The sequence below is a fragment of the Trematomus bernacchii genome, unplaced genomic scaffold (genome assembly GCF_902827165.1).
Source record: "Trematomus bernacchii unplaced genomic scaffold, fTreBer1.1, whole genome shotgun sequence".
Lineage (NCBI taxonomy): Eukaryota > Metazoa > Chordata > Actinopteri > Perciformes > Nototheniidae > Trematomus > Trematomus bernacchii.
The window spans coordinates 1,968,652-1,990,902 of record NW_022987851.1 but is presented as its reverse complement, the minus strand read 5'-3'; the positions used below and the strand labels follow the sequence as shown (position 1 = coordinate 1,990,902).

Sequence of the window (22,251 nt, the reverse complement as noted above, 5' to 3'; positions counted from 1 at the left end):
ATAGTCTAATGGCGCATTTCCACTACAGGGCCTCGCTCGGTATGGCTAGGACTGGCTCACTTTATGCTGCGTTTCCATTACAGTTTAGTAGCTGGGGCAGTAACTATAGTAACGCAGTGTAGGCGGAGCCGTGACGTCATCTTCAATGAGAACCACAGAAAAACATCAGCTGTTAGCACTCAAGCTCACAGCTCCTCATATCTGTTCAGAAACTAGACAAAAGTTAAACAAGTACAAACCACAGACTGTCTGTGTCATGGCGAATACAGTCGCTGGTTTATTTATGTCTGTATAGGCCATTGTTGTGAGTGTGGACGGTCGGAGCATATACAACGTTAGCTTAGCCAATCTCCATTTAGAAAACACGCATTTTAAAAGGTTTTTCGCCTGCCGTCTGTCTGCAGACTTGTCAAAGCATTAATTCATGGTTTTTACTAACCGGTATCAGTATGTTGTTACTTCGGCATCATTTAGAAACGTGTATTACAATTAAATCACGGTCAAATATATTCATTTTTCACTGTGAAATAGTACCCGCTAGCCGGAACTACGCCAAGTGGAAACGCAACCAAAAACGGGCCGGGCACGGCACGCTCAAAGCGAGCTCCGCGCTGTAGTGGAAATGCGCCATAAGTTATCTCAGTGGGTCTCAAATGGTTTGGTCACCATTTATGTAAACAAATATTTCCAAGGCACACCTTTATAATTATTAGGATAAATAACAACAGGTTTGAAATCATTCCAATGTATACTATAGGACAGTAACCAAAAATATCGTTTAAAACTGGAGATATAAAAAAAATGCATGAATAAATAAATGTTAACTAGGTCAAATAAGATATGAATGAAGAACAAAAAATAAAATACGTTACATTTATTTGTTATTGGCTATGGTAGGTTATTGGTTATGTTCACATACTTATTTGATTATTAAAATGTAAACCGATCTTTTTCATATGGGTGTTTGAGTTGTACCCCCTAGATCTAGTCTCTAGTAATTCTGCTCAAAGTGCACCAGATTGAAGCATTTTACTTTAAAATGTTAAACAAAATCTTTCTGGGGGGGCATACCCCCGGACCCCCTTAGAGGATGTGAAGTCCACCCCCCAATTAAAACATGTTCATATAATAATGAATACATTTTAAACTTTCTTTATGTATATAACCAACATGTCAATACGTTTCAGTTTTTGTAGTGTATTGGTCTTTTGTAGAGATTTTTCATTTATTCTTTATATATTCTATTGTGTATTGCTTGGAGGGGGGGGGGGGCACCAAATCATAATCTCGCCTAGGGCACCACAATGTCTAGGGCCGGCCCTGTGTGTTACCATTAGCATACCGCACCGCTGTCGAACAACGCCGACACACCGTCCTTGTCCGATCCACCACTCGCACTCAATCGTTATTGTAGTCCACAGGGAACCCAAAATGTTCCCACACAGCTGATTTAAAAGAAGCAGGTGGGTCTTCTAGCTCCTGTGTGTTATCTGAAATCGCCATACTAACTTGTCTTCTTCGTTTTGTTGTGTTTTCTTCTTGTTCTTCATTTGTTGTTTAAGGGCGGCTGGCAAACAGCTTTTAGGCGCAATACTGCCCCCTGGAATATATATAGTGTAATGGATACTGCCCTGAGTGACAGACTTTTTTCCCACTGATAAAAAAAGGCGTATTCGTCGTGTGACTGCATGTGCCGAACCGCGACGGTTCGGGACATGCAGTCACACGACGAATACGGATACCGTTACACCCCTACATTCTACACAATGTTTTATTAAAGGAGAGGTGTCATGCTTTTCCGGTTATTACCCGTCCCCTTGTGTGTTATGAAGGTTTTTATGCATGTAAACGGTGTGCAGAGTCAAAACCCTCAAAATACACCCTGTAGCGAGTAAAACTCTAACACAGAAAAGACCTCCCCAAAACGCCTCGTTGGAGATACGTCACTGCCCATTTGAGTCTTCCATTTCGTTCCGGGTACGGCATGATGTCAAGCGGTACCTGGAACGAAATGGACCAATCCCGAAGAGCCGTTACGTTACGTCTGCGGAGCCGTTACGTTAAGCCCCCGCTGATTGGTCCAAATTGACCAATCCACGGACTTCCTCACACATCTGTGTGCAGGGAGCAGGCAGCTCAGCTGATTTCTCCTCCCTGGCTGCAGGCTGATAACAGACAGTTGGGATCGTGGCAAAATTCTCTCTGCAGACCCATTCTCACAGCGTTTATCAACCTTTTTCTTACTCAATATCAAGCCACACTTATTGTTTTTACTTCGGCTGTGAGTTTGTGTGTGCTCAGGATGAGTTTGGCTGTGTTTCGCTATGTTTGCTAAACAAGGAAACAACACCTCCACGGAGCTCAGCGCGATTCACAACATCCCGACCAATCAGAGCACACTGTGCTCACAGGGAGGGTGGGGGCTGGAGCTATTGGAGCTACAACGAGCCGTTAAAGGCAGAGAGTGAAATTCAGTGAATACAAGTAGTTTACAGAGATGCTGTATGAGAAACCAATGTGAGTTCGGAAAAATGCACAGTATAAATCTATTCTAGTAGACCTCAACAATGGAATTATGATCAGTGGAAATGGCCATGACACCTCTCCTTTAAGGAAAGATCATTTTATACACAAATAATAACACTGTATTTATATGCTTGATATATTATCAAATAGGGATGAGACAAATGTCCAAAAAATACACCTTATAACCCAATCAGTTTAGTTTTTAAGGAATAGGAAGGCCTATAAGAGTATCTTCTTCTGTAGGCAGTAGGTGGAGTTACTGCTGGGTTGTGCTCCCACCTGTGTGGCGGGGATGTGAGCAGCAGACGACAGGAGGAGAGTGGCAGGCCAGAGGTGGCAGGTGGCTTTTTGCCACTAGTCTTGGCGTGATGGTTACTGTGATATTTTGGGGCTAAATAATTTAAGGTGCAACAACACGTCTCCCCTCGCCACCACGAAATGTGGCTCCTGGCTGCATGTTTCATTAATGCCGTCGCCTCCAAAGCCCCTCCATAATTCAGCAGGCACTAGAGGAGCTGCGATGTGTCGCCACACAGCTCACTGACACCGGGGACACGGGGAAGGAGAGGCCGGATGCAGAGGAGGTGAAAGATGGGGAGATAGTTACCAGGGATGAGAGGGGACGTGTAAAAGTGCAAGGAAGACTACAGTTCACTGCTTCTCTCTGATTGTTTCGCCACATTGTCTCAATTGGCAGAAAGATCTTCCCCACTTAACCGTGTCATTGGCAAGGGCTGAGCATAGCACCTACCATGCCTGGAAAAGGCGTTGAATTATTCAAACCTTGTTGTGGCTTCTTATGTGCTAAATACTGCTCATTCCCATTTATGTTGCCTAGCTGTGCTTCTTTTTAAGAACTGGAGAGTATAGAATACATTCCCTTTTTAAATGACCACTTCAATATCTTTTGAGACAATCAGAACAATAGATTATGTTTTCTGAAAAAGGCAATGTCTATTAATCTTGGTAAGTAAAGGTTGTTCTAAGTTGTTAAAACCTTCCGATGCACTAAAATGATCTCAAACCCTGTATCTACATAACCAAAGTCAGTATACTTTATTTATCTTGGGGCAAATTGGGTTTTAATGACCGCTTTTTTTTATTCAATAAAAGAAATAGAATAAATAAATGTATAGTTATAAAACTGTTATTTCTCGCTTAAACAAACTTATATTGTGTGACTTTGTTGTTTTAGAGCGAGTTTGTATTCATCAAAGCTGCACAATAACACAAACCAGCGAACGTTGAACTTGCACCTGAGTGTAGATTGAGATTCTTTTTGTGCTTTCCGACGACAAGGTAAGGTGGTGAAACATTTTTTTTTATAATAATAGTTATTTTTTTCGGTGGCTAAAAAACGTTTTTACTTGCTCTTCCAACCAAACCAGTAAATTGGCTTGCTCCCATGCTGCCCCGTAATACACCGACTAAGGATACGAACCTCATACAACCCCACTTCAAAAAAGCCCTTCCGTTTGAATACCAGCTTCCTTTGTTTTTTTTGTCTTGAAGTTATACAAAGAGGTGTGTAGTTGAGCCTGCAGAGTGACATTTTATAGCCCAGCCTGTCAGCTAAACACCCGGTCTGTGTCAGATGTTGTCCCTAAAATATTGATGAAGGTGCTCATGTCTATAATTTTGGTGTCTGTAATTTCAGTGTTGAGTGTCTAACACTTGCATGGCTGAAAGCCTTTGCTGAAGGTGCTGAAAATGCGTATGACTGCACAGTAAAACGCTCTAGTTCACACCCATGCAGTTCGAGTTATCAGACCAGTCTCGTGATGTACATGGCCTATATTAATGCTGACTGGGGCGGTAAAGTAACACCTTGGTTGAACATAGTCTAATATGAATGGGTGAATGGTTTAAACCCACTTGGAACCAGCTTTTGTACATATATTTCCTTTATGAATTTAATATGAGAATTAGATTTGGAACATTCCCTGTTCCAAGGACTTGACTCCAGGGTGTAAATTACTATTACGTGTGATTTTGTTTTAATTCGTTTTTATCTGTATATGTATAGTGTTTTTGTTTTCCTTTTAAAAGCATTCTCTGAATAAATGATACCATTATTTTATTTATTTGTATTATTATTTGGATATTTCCATGTTCTTTAGATATTCAATTTAATTTTGGACCAAGTTTTGTGGCTTCATAAATTGGTAGAATACTGTGAGGTTGAAATACGATCTTATTTAAAGTCACTCAAAGGGCTCCTCCATGATGGCATTTACTCATCCGCAATGACCTTAGAATGTCTATTTTCATTATTTAGAGGTTCACTGTTTATCCTTTGGGGGTTTTCCCTTTCCTGTAGTGGGTTCTATAGGTTTTTGTGAATGTAAATAGTCAAAGGCTAAACTCCCAAGGATCTCTTCAGAGGGAGTTTCTCTCTCCTTTTTGGACTCCTTTTTACTTCTGTAATATAATGACATCACTATGTTACATGTGCGCTTCTATTGGCTAGCTCTCCAAGACATTGCACGTGATAGGCTAAAGGGGGGGGCATCTCTAAGCGGTTGACCAATCACAACCGAGCTGGCCAGCTAACCAATCAGAGCAGACTGGGCTCTGGTTTCAGACAGAGGGTGAAAAAAGGTGCTGCAGCACAGACAGTATGAGAAAAATAAAGAGCTTTTTGAACATTAAAGCATGGAGACATGTCACAGGAGTAGAGGCACACAATAGAAATATGAACCTGAACATGAGCTTAATAGTGCCCCTTTAATGTTAAAAATCCAAGAAGTAACCTTTAGCTTCACTTTTAAAAAGAATAAACGAGTGAAAACACGATATGGGTAGTACAGTCAAATAAAGTAGAGATATGATAATCTTGGCTGCAGGACACTTCCCTTTGTTCTGTCTTTACCAACCCTGTTGCATTTTATCAGCAAGAGCATTTTTCCTTTATACTCTTCGCCTCCTGGAATCGGCTCCTTTCCAAGTGCAGCCTGGCAGATAATGGCTGTTTTGTTTAGTAGTAGATCTGCCTAAAGTACATAAGATGAATTATTCATCTGCTGCTCAAGATTGCACTGGAAAGCTATTCGAGTACAAACAGTTTACTGAGTTGAAGACGCACGTAAGGGGGGTCCTTGTCGATGTAACACTGCATATTTAGTGAATGTGCCATGTTTTATTGATGGAAACGTCCCGGGCTCACTTGCTTTAGGAGGCACCAACCTGACGAAATCTTCCCCATGCTTCATTTCACCACTATGTGGCAATCACACTGGCATGCAAGAAATGATCAACGCTCTCATACGGTCTCATTTCCCTGGCCGCCATTCTTGTTGTCCTCTGTACCGCACACAAGCAGCAGAGTAAATGCCGGTTCTGCTTTGTGCGGTGTTTTTAAGGAACACTGGAGTTGGCTGATGCAGGTAAACAGAATCAGTGTTCTGTTGGGGACAAGACCTCAGTGAATACTCTCCACCTTCCTCCCATCTGTTGACTGCATTAGGCTCAGGCTTTACAGCTTGACACTATTTGCCTGTTGAGAAGTTTTCTGCTGACTACAAGAAGAACTTCTCCTTGACCCTTCCAACACATTTCCGAGCCAGTGAAGCTGCTCTTTGATTATGAAGCCATGCTTATTCAAGGATATGATCTGCGCAGCACAGACATGAGTGGGGCCAGGCTAGGATGAGGGCTTTTAGATCAATGTGCCTCCCTCGAGAGCGGCTGACTTTTTGCACTAACAATAGTACGGGAACAGTGATTTTATTACTAAGGGGGTCTAAAAGCTGTGTGGGGACATGGGAGCAAACATGGGTAGCTAAATGCTTCCTGTTATTTGCTACAAGTTTTCAGACTTAGTGTCATGATGTATATGATGGAACAGAAATGCTCTTATTCGAACAACCTGGTATCTACTTAGGGTATGTTACAGCATTATGTTATGCTGCAATGTCTTTTCATGGGGGGAACAATAGCGATTGTTTGTTGGGCTGTTTTAAGTGCTGATAAAATACGGGTGACTTACACTTATACACTTGATACGGTGCCTTAGTGCATCCTGTGTAGTAGAAGACATAGTTTATTAATCACTCAAGGGAAGTTTTCACTTTAACTATACACATAAGGCTCCAAATACACATACTCAAATGCATGCTATTTATGGAGGGCTGTCAGTTGGTTTGTTAGTGCCTTGCTCAGGGACACATTGGTAGGACCCAGGAGAACCAAAAAAAGTATATACAGTATGTATGTGTATATATGTATAATATACTTTGGTATTTTTGTATACTGTACAAACTGAGCTAATGCTGCCCCAGACACAGATGGAGGTCTCATACTGCTGCTGCTCTGCTAACTTGATGTTCGCATTACAGCTTCAGTTTAGCGGCACAAAGCTGCTAGCCAGGCTAGGTCCCTTGAATATGTGTTCACTATTTCAAGGCAATCCATCCAGTAGGATATATTACAGGAGGACCAAAGTGATGGACCAACTGACATTACCTAACACGTTTACTCTGATTATTGAAGATATGCACTATAATACATAGGCAACTGCTTCACTATATTATCATTGATTACCCCTTTTCACTAATTAGAGTTCTGTTCTAGTTTAGTGCTGGTTCTAGTCTGGTTTGCAGTTGGTTCAACTTGAAAATCAAAAAATGTTTGGGGCTGAAGCCTATTCCAGCATCTATATTTACACGATACCTCCTGTGATTTGTTCAGATGCTCGACAAGCTGCGAGACCGATGGATCAACACAGGTATCTGGGAGAAGCTCGAACAATGTAAAGCTGTGATCACAGAGCCCCGCGGAGGTGGCAAGGGGGATTTTGATGAACTGCTGCAGACGTACTACGATGCCATCAAGTACTGCGTGGAAAGAAGTGAGACCATTAAACATCATACTGACTTTTAGACCAGCTCATGGTGATGATCTATTTTAGTGCATACATAGTAAATCTGATCATAATTTAAAATAGAATAGTAATTTCACAGTTCAACTCTATATAACTTGTAATTTATAGTGTTTTATATACTGTGGTTTCTTTGTAATAGATGGTGCACTGCTAATCGCGGTCTGTAGAGGTAAAGTGAGTGAAGGACTAGACTTCACTGATGACAATGCCAGGGCTGTGGTCACCATTGGAATTCCCTTCCCAAACATCAAAGATCTCCAAGTAAGTAAAATCACAGCAGGATGCAGATATTCTGCACAGGGGGGAAACAGGTGAAACAGTGGTCTTTGGTCCAAGCAAAGATAAAACAGCATTCCTGCAGTTCCTTTTAAAAAGTATTGAATTAAGAAATCTAAAAATAAGGCCTTAATTGGTTCTAAAAGACTTAAACCAATGATGCAAAAGTCAGAAATTTGCAAAGATGCGAGTAGCAAGATCTTATGAATGCATTTGTTAATGATGCATTGTAAAATCTAATTAAAAAAAGGTTGGGGAGAATTTTTTTTACATGGGTGGAAAAAAAGATAAATAATATTGAAACTAATTCTGTAGACGATGACCTTTGCAAACCTAGTTGAATTATTTTACCCTTCATAAGATGCTTTCTTGCTAGCGTATTATGTATGCAAGGGAAATTAAATTTGAAAAAGCACACATTTACAACATTGAATATTATACAGACGTGGCGTGAATATTACATTCAGTACGTTTTGGCCTAGACCATGACATGGTAAGTACGATTTTTACTCTGTATCCAATAGTTTTATAAGTAAATTGTAAAAAAAGAATTGCTCCATATGACATAAAGGTCATTTTACGAGGTCATTCTACACTTAAATACTTGTGTAAGAGTGCTTTAATCAGGACAAAGCCTCAGCTCAACAATGTCTGCATCAATTTATATATATGATTCACACTTGATCAACTACTCTCGACCAATGTGGTGAAGACCACTCATGTTTGCAAAGAGTACTGAGTTTGGAAAAGAAATTGCAGTATATGTCCGCTACTTCACTTTTTTGGTCAACATCAAACATTTTGAATACCATGAACACAAAAATATATCTCACAGACATCGATGCACACGCACAAAACCACACCAAATAAGAGCATCGCCTTTTGGTGATCCGTAAAATAAAATCCCAAAGCGATGTTGCTGTGTGTGCCCTGTCCTTAGCAGATAAAGTTGACCTTTAAGTTTCCCCGTCTCCCCGCCTCCCACCTCTCCTCCCCTTTACTCCTCCACATCCTGCTGTCAGGACACGACGAAGCTTTCACTAACCTGTTCTGTCAGTGTGGCCAGACGTGGGGGTGATTGAAGCTTCCCAGACCCTTTCACCTTAGCCAAAGCTGTCAGTCTCACCACTGTCAGTTCTCGGGGCATTTCTTCTTCCTTTTATGAGATTTTTTTTTAAACGTTGTATTTTGTCATAGTACTGGTGTTTAGGTACATAGATGTCATATAAGAGTTATTACCCCGTATAGTTTGACCATAAGAAATGTCTTTATTAGGATCCCAATTAGCACTAGCATGAGCATTGGCTACTCTTCCTAGGGTTAGGGTCAAACATAAGCACTCACACACACATTTACACACTTCATCCACGTAAAAACTAAAATATAAAAGACAAAACAACTCATCTCATGTAGTTAACAATAGAGGAGAGAAGTGAAAGAAAAATGATCAACCAACCTTGTCTGAAATGTATCTATTTTGCGCATTCAGACAGAGCTAGGTGCTATTTTGCGCTTGATGGTGGCACTAAATGAGAATTGTATAATTAAACCATTTATATATGTTTGTTTTATTGCTTCACCGTGCAAAGTCCTTATAAAAATTGTTACCCAATCAATATCCACTTGGGGGACAATTGAAGGCAAAGCAACATCCTATCTCATATTCACCCAAGTGTGTCATTGTCAGATATCAACGTAATTTGGGGATTTTTGTGTGCCATATATATTTGTTTTCTTTTTGCCATAGAGCTCCATTGTTTGAGGAAAGTTTCTTAGAACAGGGTGTCCGCGGGGTCTTAAAAAGTATTAAAAGTTGATAAATCAATTTAGCGAAAATTAAGGCTATTAAAAGTATTAAAAAGTATTAAACGGCATTTCCCAAGGTATTACATGTTGTAGCTTGTTTTCAATAAGTATATGAATTGTCCAAAGAGGTTGTATTCTACAGTCTGCCTGAATGTAATCATTGCGTAGGTGTGTAGTGTGATTCTGTGTAGTTTATTTATGGCATCCTGTTGGATTTGACGTCATCTGAACAGGACATCGCGCGCTCACTGCTTGATAGCGCGCGAAGGTCCGTTTACGCCGGTTGTTTAACAACATCGTTATGGGGAAATGCAAGTTTGCGTCCAAATGGTTGGAAGATAAGGAGGAAGGACAATCAATACTGTATACAGTAAATGTTGCGCCAATGTAACCGGTTAAAACTCAAAGTGGCGATGAGGTCTTAAAATGTATGGAAAGGGTCTTAAAAAAGGTCTTAGAAGGTATTACATTTGACTTCAGGATTCCTGCATATACCCTGTAGAACTACGTTGTCCTGTTTAGTTTAGTTTAAGTAAACCATGAGCATTAAAAAAAAGGAAAAAAAAGAAGCTATATTTGTTACCCTGTTTGAATATTTAAATGTTTAATAGGAACCAACGGTAATGTTCCTAAACGAGTTAAAAACTGGATATACATGGGTGGAGCAGATGACCAGGATTGACAAAACATTGCTTCATAGGTGGAACTGACCAAGCGTGAGGAGACTTGCTTTTCTAATGACGTAATCTGTGCTCCACATCAACAACCTTTGTGTATGTGCTCAGCTCCTTGGAGAGTTTGATAACTCCTGCCACATCTTGTCATAATGTTGGCGGCTGTAAGATCGGGTAGGCAAGGCTGATTATGGTTACTGCTGACACTTTGACTTCTTATTGCATTTTTTAGTCACAACAAAATCTGACATTTCATTTTTGTCATGCTCAATCCTTGATCACCCTTAACGTACTGCGTTGTTTATAGATTGTAAACAATAATAACCACAACGAGCCCAACCTAACCAGGGCAATGTATAAAATGTCATGATGTTTAAAAAAGTGACAGGCAGTGGGCAACAGTGGGCAACATAAAGAGTGCAGGCATGAGAGAGAGATCTTCAGTGCTTTCATTTCATTTGTACTCAAGGAAATCATTATAGTCCTCTAATGCTTTTTAATTATTTTGACTTGTGGTGATGTGTGTTGAGCTACTGCTTGAGATTGCACTTTTAAGTATAGGGAGGACACTTTATATACGTTTAACCACAGATTGACAATGTGTCATCTCTACGACGTAGAATCAGTAACCCAGAGCAAGGCACACATTTTACATCTGCAGTATTACTCTGTGTTTTTATATTTGTCTTTACATATAAGAAGCAGTTATTGACGACAACTGTTGTCTATACTGTATCTTATGATGTTGGCTCCTGTCAAGCTCCAGCTAGTCAAAATATCAGCCCTCGAGTCTTTAAAACTTCTAAAAGAGTTGATTGATTTGTCTTGAATTTTGATGTTGTTTTTTCAGTTAAAATCAATGAAGCCGGACGCATATAGCTTATTTGGCAGCGCTGGCAGAGGTCCTGGCTTCCAATCCGACCCAAGGAAGACTTACGATGTCATCTGGTCTGTCTGCCCCTTTAAACTGTGTCTTTCCAATACAGGCACTGGTCCAAAAAAAAAAAAAAAAAAAAGAGAGCAATCAAATTGAGTGTTGGAGGGGAGCCAATAATAAGCCAATTGGAGGAATGGGCAGGACTAACACCTTTGTCAAGCTGTGAGCCATAGCCACCTGTATCGCTCAACATTTTCTGTATTCAGCTCTTCCCCCGAAGATGGAAATGGAGAGACAAGTTGACAGTTGTGCGTAAAATCAGGCAAGGTTTGCCTGGCTTTCAGTGGAGATTCAGTCATTATGCCTTTTTTAAGGCACGGTGTTGAATTGTATTATTTAAGAGGTATACTATATATGTTATTGTGTCATCTCTGATGAGAACCAAGAGACCATGCTTGTAACATTCTAGATCGTAGAGTCTATCTTTGCATCTTTAGCCTCAGCTTTGCTCAGTTCTCCTTTGTCTTCTCTCTAGATGTCTTTTCCTCCTCCTGTTATCTCCTCTTCCAGGGGCAGAGGCATTGTGGCCCCTAGAGAAGCCCTGAAGGGGCTGTAAAGGTCTTTGAGCTAACCCCATTACACCGCTGAGAGGATGGGGACACTGACACTAATGACTTTCAAAGCCATGCAGCTAGCCCTCGTAGCCCTCATGTTAAAGGAGGAGTCTATTATCTCTCTTGAGTCTGAGAGATAATAGGCCCTATAAGGACACACATACAGACAAACATACACACACAGACATAGTGTCTAGTATGGATAGTCGATATTACATGTTATGTTCAATTCCACTGGAGGAGAGATTCAGTGTACTCTGAGCAATGATGCTTGGTTGTATATAGAAACGTGGTGATCGATACTCATGTTGTTCCAAGCAAGTGTTGCCAAATAGCTGAAGTTCAACCTTTTTTTACCACAATGCAGCTCTGTTCATTTTGCTTTCTGAAATACACTGTTATATTGTTGCTTAAACAGCTTATAAGTTATAGCCAGTATGTTGAAGCACCTCTGCTATTTTGCAGGACTACTAAGTGTATGTATTTTAATTTGGCTTTAACAGCGGCAGTCTTAATCCGGATAAGGCGGTGGGCCTCTGCTTCATGATGCATCCCAAGTTTTCTTTTTCAAAATACAAGTAGCTTAGCTTATTATTAGCTTATTATTCAAACCGAGTTATTGGGTTGTCTTTAAACAAATGTTCACCTTCATGAATGCGTTGTATTAACACACTATTATATTTACACCTTATGTTTCGCACTAGAAGTTCCCTTAGTACACACAAACACATGCGTGACATGTTCTTACATTGTCACTTCATGCACTAGTGGTAACATGTGCACATTCTCGTAAGAGCACACGTGGACCCAGACATATTAATTCAGTCATTCACTGCCACACTCACACGGCAGCACCCCATTGCTAGGATAAGAGGTGTAAGCCCAGCTTCTCTTCATTTAAACTACTCCAGCACTTTAGATGCCTGCATGGCCTGCATTCCCAGACAGGCATAACTCTTAGAAGCTTCAGCCTAAGCACATAGCATGGCCTTTTACTGGCCTGTTGTGTTATTGTGACAAAGATCAAAGGTTGAACTTGAAAAGTCCTCTGCAGAGAAAGCCCTGCCAAAGGTGGTATTACATTTATGTTGAGTTTTTCCAATGGCATGTTTTACAGTGAACAGTCACGTCGTGCGTGAGTGAGTCAAACAATAAGTGGCTTTAACAAGCAATAAAAAGACACTTACAACTGATAAGGCATCTCTTTTATTTTAATGAAGGGCTCAGTCAACCTTTTGCCATTGCCCTTTATTAAAGACAGACACAGGAGCGTTTTAATTTTAAAGCCTGCAAGCATGTAAAACGGATGGATAAAGGAGATTTTGGAGGAATGTTGAAGAGTTCATGGAAATCATCCAGCGGACGGAATGATAGATGCTCCAGGCACACTCAAGACTCTACATGTGGCTTTATTATCAGCAACGGAAGAAAAGCTATATAATACACAATCAGCCCTTGTGCTGTCCTTGTCAGCACCAAAGGCCGATTCTTTTTAAAGACAGTCTTTTTTGTTAAAGTTCGTTGAACCCATTTTTTTTACCATTAACAAAATGCAGACCTATTCCTACACAATGATTTTTGTTAAAGATCATTTCAATTCCAATTCCAATACAATAAAAGTTGAAATACTAATACCAAAACTTACCTTAGTTTAACAAATATAAACAATGTTAAACACTGCTCAAGCACAAGAAACCTTACATGAAAATAAATCAAACCTATTTTACCATATATTTTTATTTTCTTAGTTTTCAGTACTTGTTGCTCTGTATATAAGTTGGTTGGTGCAAAAAAAAGTTAAGATTCCCAGTCTGTACACCACTTAAGGTGAATCCAAGCAAAAGGGGGGGTTGGATAAGAACAAAGACAGTCAAAACCATTCCATTCAATGTGGATAAAAATGTATTTTCCATGTGAGATTATTTTAGTTTATTTTGTTCAAATCAAGTACTATGTATGCTTATTGCTTAGTAAACTGGACTTGGTGGAGGAAGACAATATGAGAGACCGCTGGGTGAGGCCTAGACAGGTTTGAATAAAAAGAATACAGATTAGACACCAGTCTGAGTCAGAGCAGCCATAAGATTGACACTTTGCTTTAATAGACTGTTTGTTTGACTAAAGCTAAAGTGGCAGAAACGATAATACAACCTCAACAAAAAACCAAGCCCCATCAGCGTCCAAGTATAAACCCTGTTGCCAATAATTGGGCTGAAGGAGCATTGTATTTAACCTGTTTAACGGCAGAAACGGAAAGTTTGCAGTCGGGTCATATTCTTGGTGCTTGTGTTTTTCAGGATGAAGTTAAGCTAACTACTAACTCGGTATCGTTTCCCAGAGCCCCTCACACTCTACTCAAGGCAAAGTTGCTCCCTCGGACAAGATGGATGAGGCCTGGATGGGGTCGTTTCCTTGGTTCTGCCACTTTCTCTAATAAACAAACAATCATATCGGTATATCATTCACGTTGCTCTAAAAGTCAACTTTTTAGTGGAACAAGAATAAAACAATCAAATAATAAGTAGGATTTTGTGTATAGCCTTACTGTGAGCGGATCCATGAGCTTGTTGGAAAAGAGTGTGATAGTTTGTTGCTCTTGTGAGCGTGTGCGCACACACACATGGACACTGTCTTCAAGATGAGCCACTCAGCTGTCAGTTCAGCCTTATGTGGCAGATCAGGCGCTCAGCAATCTCAGTGACAAGCACAAGATGTCCTGGACTGCCAGAGGCATGCACACTAATGCGCACATACACACACCCCGCGTAAAATATAGCTCAAACAGATGCGCTCAGGTGCGAATCATGCCTAGTGGTCAAATATATGTTTTTAGGGATGAACAGGTTGCTGTAGAGGACAAGGCCAAAGCAAGCGAGTGATCCCTTGACATTTTAACTAATCCCTTCCAGCTTGTGGTTTCTTGCACATTTGCGAGACTTGCTAGCAGCCAGAATTGGCTTTTTCACATATGCAACCTGTCATGTTAGATTGGACGGTGACATGGTAGAGACCAGGGATGTGATGGCTCGAACGCTGAAGTGGACTGTGATTGGATTTAGATGACACTTCCGGCTTGAGGCTAATGGCCTTTCTGTTCCAGCTGTGGGTTTAGAAGTGGATTCTTTAACTGCTCCGGTGTCTCATACATTCATGAACATCTCACCATGAAGCCAGCAGCATTAACTCCTTCGACATGCCTATATGAGTTGTTGAGTCTCCTCTTGCTGACACTACTGTTTTCATGCAAATACATATACATATATGATTTTTAATCTCTTAAAGACTATACAAGTTTTCCAATTCAGGTTTTCCATGGTGGCAGGTGTTGCTCAGTTGTGACAATGCTTCTGAGGTGAGGTGTTATTAGTCATAGTCCAACTTTAGGGGCGACATTTAGGAAATCCTGTGACTCTTCTTGTTTGTTTACCTACCGAAGCCCTGACAGGCCACAGTGGCATTGCGTGATGTGCGCCAGGGAACAGGCTGTACCTGGCATGGCCCCGTGTTTGGGGGCTCAGGGCGAACACACGGTACCTGTCAAAAGCAGTTAAAGCCCTGTTCAGCAGCCTGCCCCGCATGGCATACCGTCAGACGCCAACTGAACTTTTCACTTGTCAATTCTGAAAGGTTAGCGCTAAAATCAGCAGCGACAGATGCAAATGGATGGATGCTTTCCTGGCATTTTTGTGCAGGGATGCTTCATGTCACCTAGGCCACCTTGTCTGCTCCCCTCATACCTTCACTCCACTCTGTCATGGCCTCTCTTTAGCCCCTTTGTCCCCCTTTCAGAACAAATCTGTAGTAGGTGAGACACAATCCCTTCAGGTTCTTAGTATGGTGTTTAGCTTGCCCTGGATCAAATGCCAACTTGGTTTCCCATTAATTAATTAATCTGATTATTTCTCATTTGACATAAATGGAACTCGCAATTGTTTTTGAGAGCATATTTGTTGTTATACATGTCAGCATTCGTTAGGTAGCCAGCAACTTTTCTTCAAAATATTTTTGGGCATTTCACCTTCATATAGCAAGCAATAGAAACAGACTGAATAGAAGGAGAGTAATGACAACTGCATTTCTCAACTGAAATTGCACCAAGATGCTCTGTGATGAATTTTGATACCTCAAACCCCTTCTTTATGGTACCTGAAAGTTTTAAATTACTTTAGATCTGATAATGTTTTCTGCAGATCAGCCACTAAACCTCACAATATAGTAAGTTGCTGAAACAGATTTCTAACTGCTGCTCTCATCCTTTGTGTGCCACACCTTCTGTACACAAAAACACCTTCCATCACCACAAACGACACAATCGCTCTGAGAAAAAATTAAAATGCTGATGATGTAGGCCTATAATTGGTAATGTTGGATTACTATTTCTAATTGCATGGAACATTTGGGATCTATACATTATTATTACATAGTGTTTCCCCTCAAAGGAAGAAACAAAATGTTGTAATAGCTTAATTTCACAAGCACATTTTCGTTGTTGTCTTTTACTGTCGTGCCAGTGTTTCTCACACACACACACACACACACACACACACACACACACACACACACACACACACACACACACACACACACACACACACACACACACACACACACACACACACACTCTGTTGGGTGCGCCCAGCAAAGCATGCAACATTGATTTGCATTTCCATTACTAGTTCAGGGCGCTGTGGCAACGGTAGAAGCACTTCAGTCTTCCCTATTTATTTGAATCTGCTTTGAATATCCTGGCCTGTGGTTTCAGGTGGAATTGAAGATGAAGTACAATGACCAACACTGCAAATCCAGAGGTCTTCTCCCAGGCTCTCGCTGGTACGAGATTCAGGCCTACAGAGCTTTGAACCAGGCCCTGGGAAGGTAAATCCACCCTCTACAGCTAGAGTGGTATTAAAGATTTTCTTTTGTACTGTTAATCTTTTACACTCTAACCCTCAAACTTCTTTTAACAGGTGTATCCGCCACAAGAATGACTGGGGTGCCTTAATTCTAGTGGATGACCGTTTCCGGAATAATCCCAATAAGTACATCACAGGTACTCGATACAGTGTGTGAACAATGGCTGAATGTAATAACTGCACAGCCTCTCAACTTGAACACTAGATGGCAATAGTTATCCACTGTAAGGTTTGTGGTAGTGTTTGTCTTTGATGTGTGTGTTTGTTTAATCTCAGGTCTGTCTAAATGGGTTCGCCAGCTTGTCCAGCATCACGACAACTTCGGCAATGCCATGCAGTCTCTGGTAGCGTTCTCTGAGGTTCAACAGAAAGCGTCGGTGGCTCTGGCAGCCAGTCAGAGTCTCAGCTCTACTGCCTCATCTCCAAAAAGTCTCTTGTCAGTAACTCTTGAGGACGAGAGTCCACCAAAAGCCACAGAACATCAGACACCAAGCTCATGTGTCAAACCACCTGTACCCAAGCTTGACACAAGCCCAACAAGCGTCCATTTCTTTTCTCGTACACAGTTAAAAGCTGAACAACAAGAAAAAGCAGGTGAGCAAAATTGAAAGACAGGTTTCGGTACTGCAAGGTTAATATCTGTCTCAAGTCTTATTCAAAGCCCTTCCCAATATCACAATTCATGATTTGTTTCTGTGAGACTGGTCTCAGTTCTTTTAAGGCCTATCTAATAACTTCACTGTTTAATTAATGATGAGTGGATGGTGCAGTGTCAGAAAGGTAGAAGGAAAAATTGGGACAGTCTCAGGCTAATTGGAACCTGGATACTTAAACAAGAGATTAAATAAAATACACAAAACAAATCCCACAAAAACAATTACAATGTGTTGTAAAATGTGTACAATTTCACAAGTGCTGCCTTAGCAAGGACAGAAATATGTTACTCTTCACTGCTACTTCTCTACCCCCGTTGGCTCTTAGCTGTAACCCTAGTTGCCTAAAGCCCCTGTATTTGACTGAAGATGTAAATCTAGTCTCAGTTGTATATAGTCATTTTTACCAATTTTCTAAACTGGCTGGTCACTGTAGTATATTTGTTGGGGACTATTTTCTGCAGCAGATTGACACACAATTGGTTCAAGTCCTACCCCCTTTGAAAAAAAAAGTAATGTTTCGTCATGGAACCCAAAGTGATACCAAAACGGGCAACAAATCCCCCTCAACTAAAAAGCTTGCGTAGAAACAATGTTTCACTCTGGATTGAAACCAAATACATTACCAAGTAATTCAAAAGTTCTGCCTTATTTGTATAATGCCTTATAATGTAAATATATGGATCTGCTTTCAATCTAATCTAGTCATGATAGGAATGCACATAAGAAATAATTGTCCTCTTATGTGTTAAAACATTTTAAATAAAAAACAATCACATAATGTAGCTAGTAGAATCTCCGATCTAGTTTATCTCGTTCCCCCCCCATAAATTATGACATTTTAAAGTGTGCAGCTTTCGGAAGGCAGCTCTCAAAAGGTGCATGTCATTTTTTGTGCTAAAGGATGTATGACATCACCACAGAAAATATTCTTAGGTGACGTGTTTGCACATCGCCTCGGCTAGCATCCATTGTCTTTGGGGTCATGACAAGGTTGAGCTGTTAGCCCCGTTGAATCCCGTGCAGAGCTGTAGCAGACCCCCACCCCGCCCCTCCCTTTATAATTTGGGGTGGATGTTGGGGGTGGGGGCCATGCTATCAGTTGAGTGGCTCGCCTCATTACTGTAAGGTCTTTTGCGTGCCTGAGTGGCGCTGGAGCGAGCTGATGAGCAGATGTTGGACTGTTGCTTTTAATTAAATCCCCTTGACCTTTGTTTGGGTTATATTGAGCGTAAGCCCGTATTTATATCTTTCTTTATAAGATAGCCTCGGCAGCCGCGGTGCTCTGCATACCAGTCACACTTTATGGTGAGCCTCAAAAAAGGTCTTACATTTTTTTGTACATACAAGTGCTCTCTTCTTTTGTTATTTGGCTGCACAATATATTCAAATGTTATCCAGATCGCAAGCAAAATATGTGAAAATACCATTCTCAATTAGGTATTCTAGAGGAAACCTACATATATATTGAATCACTGTAAATTCCCATCATAATGATCATTACCTCCAATATTATTTATCAAATCGCAATTGCAATATAAATTAATATAAAATATGATCAGATATATTTTCCAAGATGTGCAGGTTTAATATGCTGGCATAAGGTCAATAAATATCCACTGTAAATGTTTTGTTTTGTTTCCTTGATGCAGAACGGTTGAATACGATGCACAGTACCCCAGCGGAGCCCTTACATCAAAAAAGAAACACAGGTCTGCCTCTGTACAACATTTTCAGCCCGGCCAGCACCTGCTTCAGGAAGCCAATCTTCAAAGAAAAAGCTGTATGTAATTCCAGCCAGCTCTTTGAAACATCTACGGATTCAGAGCACAAGGAGAAGCAGCCGATCTCGTCTCCACAAAAGCCGACTTGTCTTAAGCAAGAGAGTGGAGATGGTTCCGGTGGAATCAAATTGGAAGCACACAATCAGCCTTTGGAGCCTTCCACCTGTAAAAGTGAAGTGCCCTCAGTAGACGGTACAGATGAAAAGGAAGAGGACCAAACTGTGTTCTTCACTCCAGAACTTTTCGAGGGTGAAGGCAGCCCACAGGAAGAGGCGAACGGCAAGTCACCTCCCAGGATGGCTGGAGTGGCGGAGAGTCCTGCCCCCCTGTCAGAAGAAGTTTTTGGCTCTGAGCAAGCCCGAGGGCAAGGTCGACCCTCTGCTTTTGATAGACAGAGTTCTATTTCAGTCAGTATGGACAGCACAGAGCTGTCACAGGGACAGGAAGGAGAAATTATAGGACAGAACCAAGGTGAAGAAGCAGAGCAGGTGGACACCCAGAGCAGGCAGACAGGAAGTAAGCTTCGCAGGTTGTCCAGGTCCAAGCAGAAAGCTCCCCCCACTACAACAGGTAACTAGCTAGCTGGAACCAAGAGATATTGTGAACGAAGCAGAAAGTCTTATATGAAAATACATCGCAAAAACAATACACACAGTAGATTTTGATTTAAAACACATATTGAAACATTCATGCTATTATATTTCTGCATAGGTTTTACATTCAATCTTACACCATTTTCTAAACGCTATGCTGGAAAGTATCTGCTCATGTTAGAGCGGCCTCGGGCAACTCGCCCACACACTCTGCCTGCAGTATGATGAGGCTTCAGCTTTCTCATATCAGCTTGTAATGCGGTGTGACAGCACATCTTATTAAGGCCAAAAAGCCCGGTTCTCACTTAAAAAATCACATAACTAACCAACAGCAGTGAAAATTGCAGCGCTGATTGAATGTGCCTTTTAACAAATCATTAAAATACAAAAAGCCTAAACTAATTTGTTTTCCTACAAAGTAGGTAATCATGTCGTTGTGTTTTAATGATGTGTTTCGTAGATTATGGCCGACATGCGTGGAGGCTTTAGACATGCCTGATTTAACCTACAGACCTTTATTTCATCGATTTAAATTCCATGTGTTATGAACTCAGTATGGTTTTACTTACAGGACTTACTTTACAAGCATTTGTATAAACTCTGTTTATTCAAAATAAAATAAAAATGTTAGCGTTACTTTAATTTTTCATCATCCTTTTTCCTGTTTTCTTTTCTGTATCCACATAGACATGATTCTGAATCCAAAGTATCCAAAGTAAAGTATTATGCTATTATAGATAATTATTACTGATAAATGAACGCTTAAGGAAGTACTTATAGCTTGGATCAGTTTAGCTAGTTTTATACTGCTTACTAGTAAAATCCTAAAAGAATTCACCATATTTTATAAACTGATCATGTGTTTAATATGTAAATCTGTTATCTGAATTATAAAAACAGATTTCTAATAAATACAATAACAAAAAATGTAATATTTTCCTGTAAAACATGAGAAATATATATATATATATACATACATCAATTACATTACCTATGTATATACACTTGCTAGTTACTTAACACACTTCCTAATTTGATGACAATATATTGTGTTCTAATATTTTGTTATTTATTTATAGCAATGAGAGTAGACTTAAATAATCATAATGATGATAATAATAATACATTTTATTTGTCAAGCACTTTTATAAGTGCTCAAAGACTCTTAACAATGATAAAAAAAAGTCAATAAATCTAAATAGAATCGAGCTCGCTAACATTGGACACAACATTAATCACACATTAAAAGCCAGTCTAAAAAGCTGAGTTTTTGTCTATAAGCACCTCTCTGCCCAGCAACACAATAACAACAACAGGCAACCTTCAGATTCAAAGGAGACCATGAAGTCAAAACAACACTGTAAGAGTCTTAACAAAAATAGACTTAACAAACTGGCAACTTGATGCATATTGTTGCAAAGGAAAGCTCCACCTCGACTACAGTAATGTTAAAACATGTTTACACAATAAATTAATATAAAAATAAGCCAACGAATTTCCCACAAGTCATTTACAGTGATTTTTGTAGTCCTGTATAATTCACTGACATTAAGCTCTTACTTAATGTTAGAATTGTATTTATGGAGTAAAACACGGATTAACGGTGACCTACCTAAAACAGTATGTTTGTGTAATCAGTAATTGAATGACCATATTTGATTGTTTTAGTCTGAGAACCTGAGGTCACAGGCTAAATTGAAGGGACACAGAAAACCCCCCCGAGATTAAACATGATTACACTGATGTGATTTGTCTCATTACAGCGCAAACTTCACCAATGTGTGATTTGCGCAGACGAGCAGAGTAGACAAGTGTTCCATTAAAGCCTTTCTTCGCTCATCAACTGCCTCCCCAAGACCCTTGTATATGTAATCGTGCATGGCCTCTCGTTAAGATCATCAAAACAGAGCGTGGAGAGGCCAGCAAATGTGTGTTAAAAGCACTTAATAGGAAGCCCCGCATTACTGAAAGACTCAGTAATGGCTGTGAATGACTGTGTTTTCCCCCATTAGTCTAATGCACCCGAAATCACTGAAGGTAAAAGTAAAACAACATTTTTAGTTGAAAATACAGGACATTCAACAGAAAAAGCTCTCCATCCGCACAGATTTGTGCCGTTTGCCCAAATTAAATCCTGCCATTATGAATGGTCAACACCGTCTACATCATTAAATGTTACGTGCAAACTTTCCCATCTTTGTAGTTGTAGTCCTACCTCATTGGTAAACCATAACAATGGTTTTGGAAATATAGTGTAGTGCAGGGGTGCCCACACTTTTTCAGCTTGGGAGCTACTTTTAATATAACCAAGTCCACATGATCTACCTACCGCCCCTGCCCAATCTGTGTCGCTCGCAGCGGCAGGTAAACTGGCGCGCTTACACTAATTGCACCGCATTAGTGCATTATAGCTTCAGATGAGGAGGAGGGCCCCCTCATAACTGCATGAACCCGTATGGCACAATACAACTCAGTACATTTTTGGTAATTGTTATACCCTTTCTTTAGTAGAATTGTATAAATTGGAAGGCTAACTAGGTAATCAGCTCGTCGGTGATTTGCAGCCCATGCGTGGTGAACTGCGTGTTAGAAAATATGAGATCTCAGACTGGCTTACCTGTACGTCAATCAAGTGGCAAATGCCATAGTAAGG

At 40.4% G+C, this 22,251-nt stretch overlaps 1 protein-coding gene across 1 annotated transcript in view; it reads left to right on the top strand.

Annotated features, from left to right (window-relative positions):
• Window positions 1-20,248, top strand: part of brip1 (BRCA1 interacting protein C-terminal helicase 1) — a 47,549-nt gene extending 27,301 nt beyond the window's left edge. Inside the window, exons 15-20 of the mRNA XM_034113366.1 lie at window positions 7,216-7,375; window positions 7,548-7,669; window positions 16,418-16,530; window positions 16,623-16,705; window positions 16,845-17,162; window positions 18,874-20,248. Of these exons, the coding sequence (XP_033969257.1) occupies window positions 7,216-7,375; window positions 7,548-7,669; window positions 16,418-16,530; window positions 16,623-16,705; window positions 16,845-17,162; window positions 18,874-19,583 (1,506 nt within the window). The 3' untranslated portion in view covers window positions 19,584-20,248. The remainder of the gene's footprint in view (window positions 1-7,215; window positions 7,376-7,547; window positions 7,670-16,417; window positions 16,531-16,622; window positions 16,706-16,844; window positions 17,163-18,873) is intronic.
• Window positions 20,249-22,251: the final 2,003 nt, after the last annotated feature.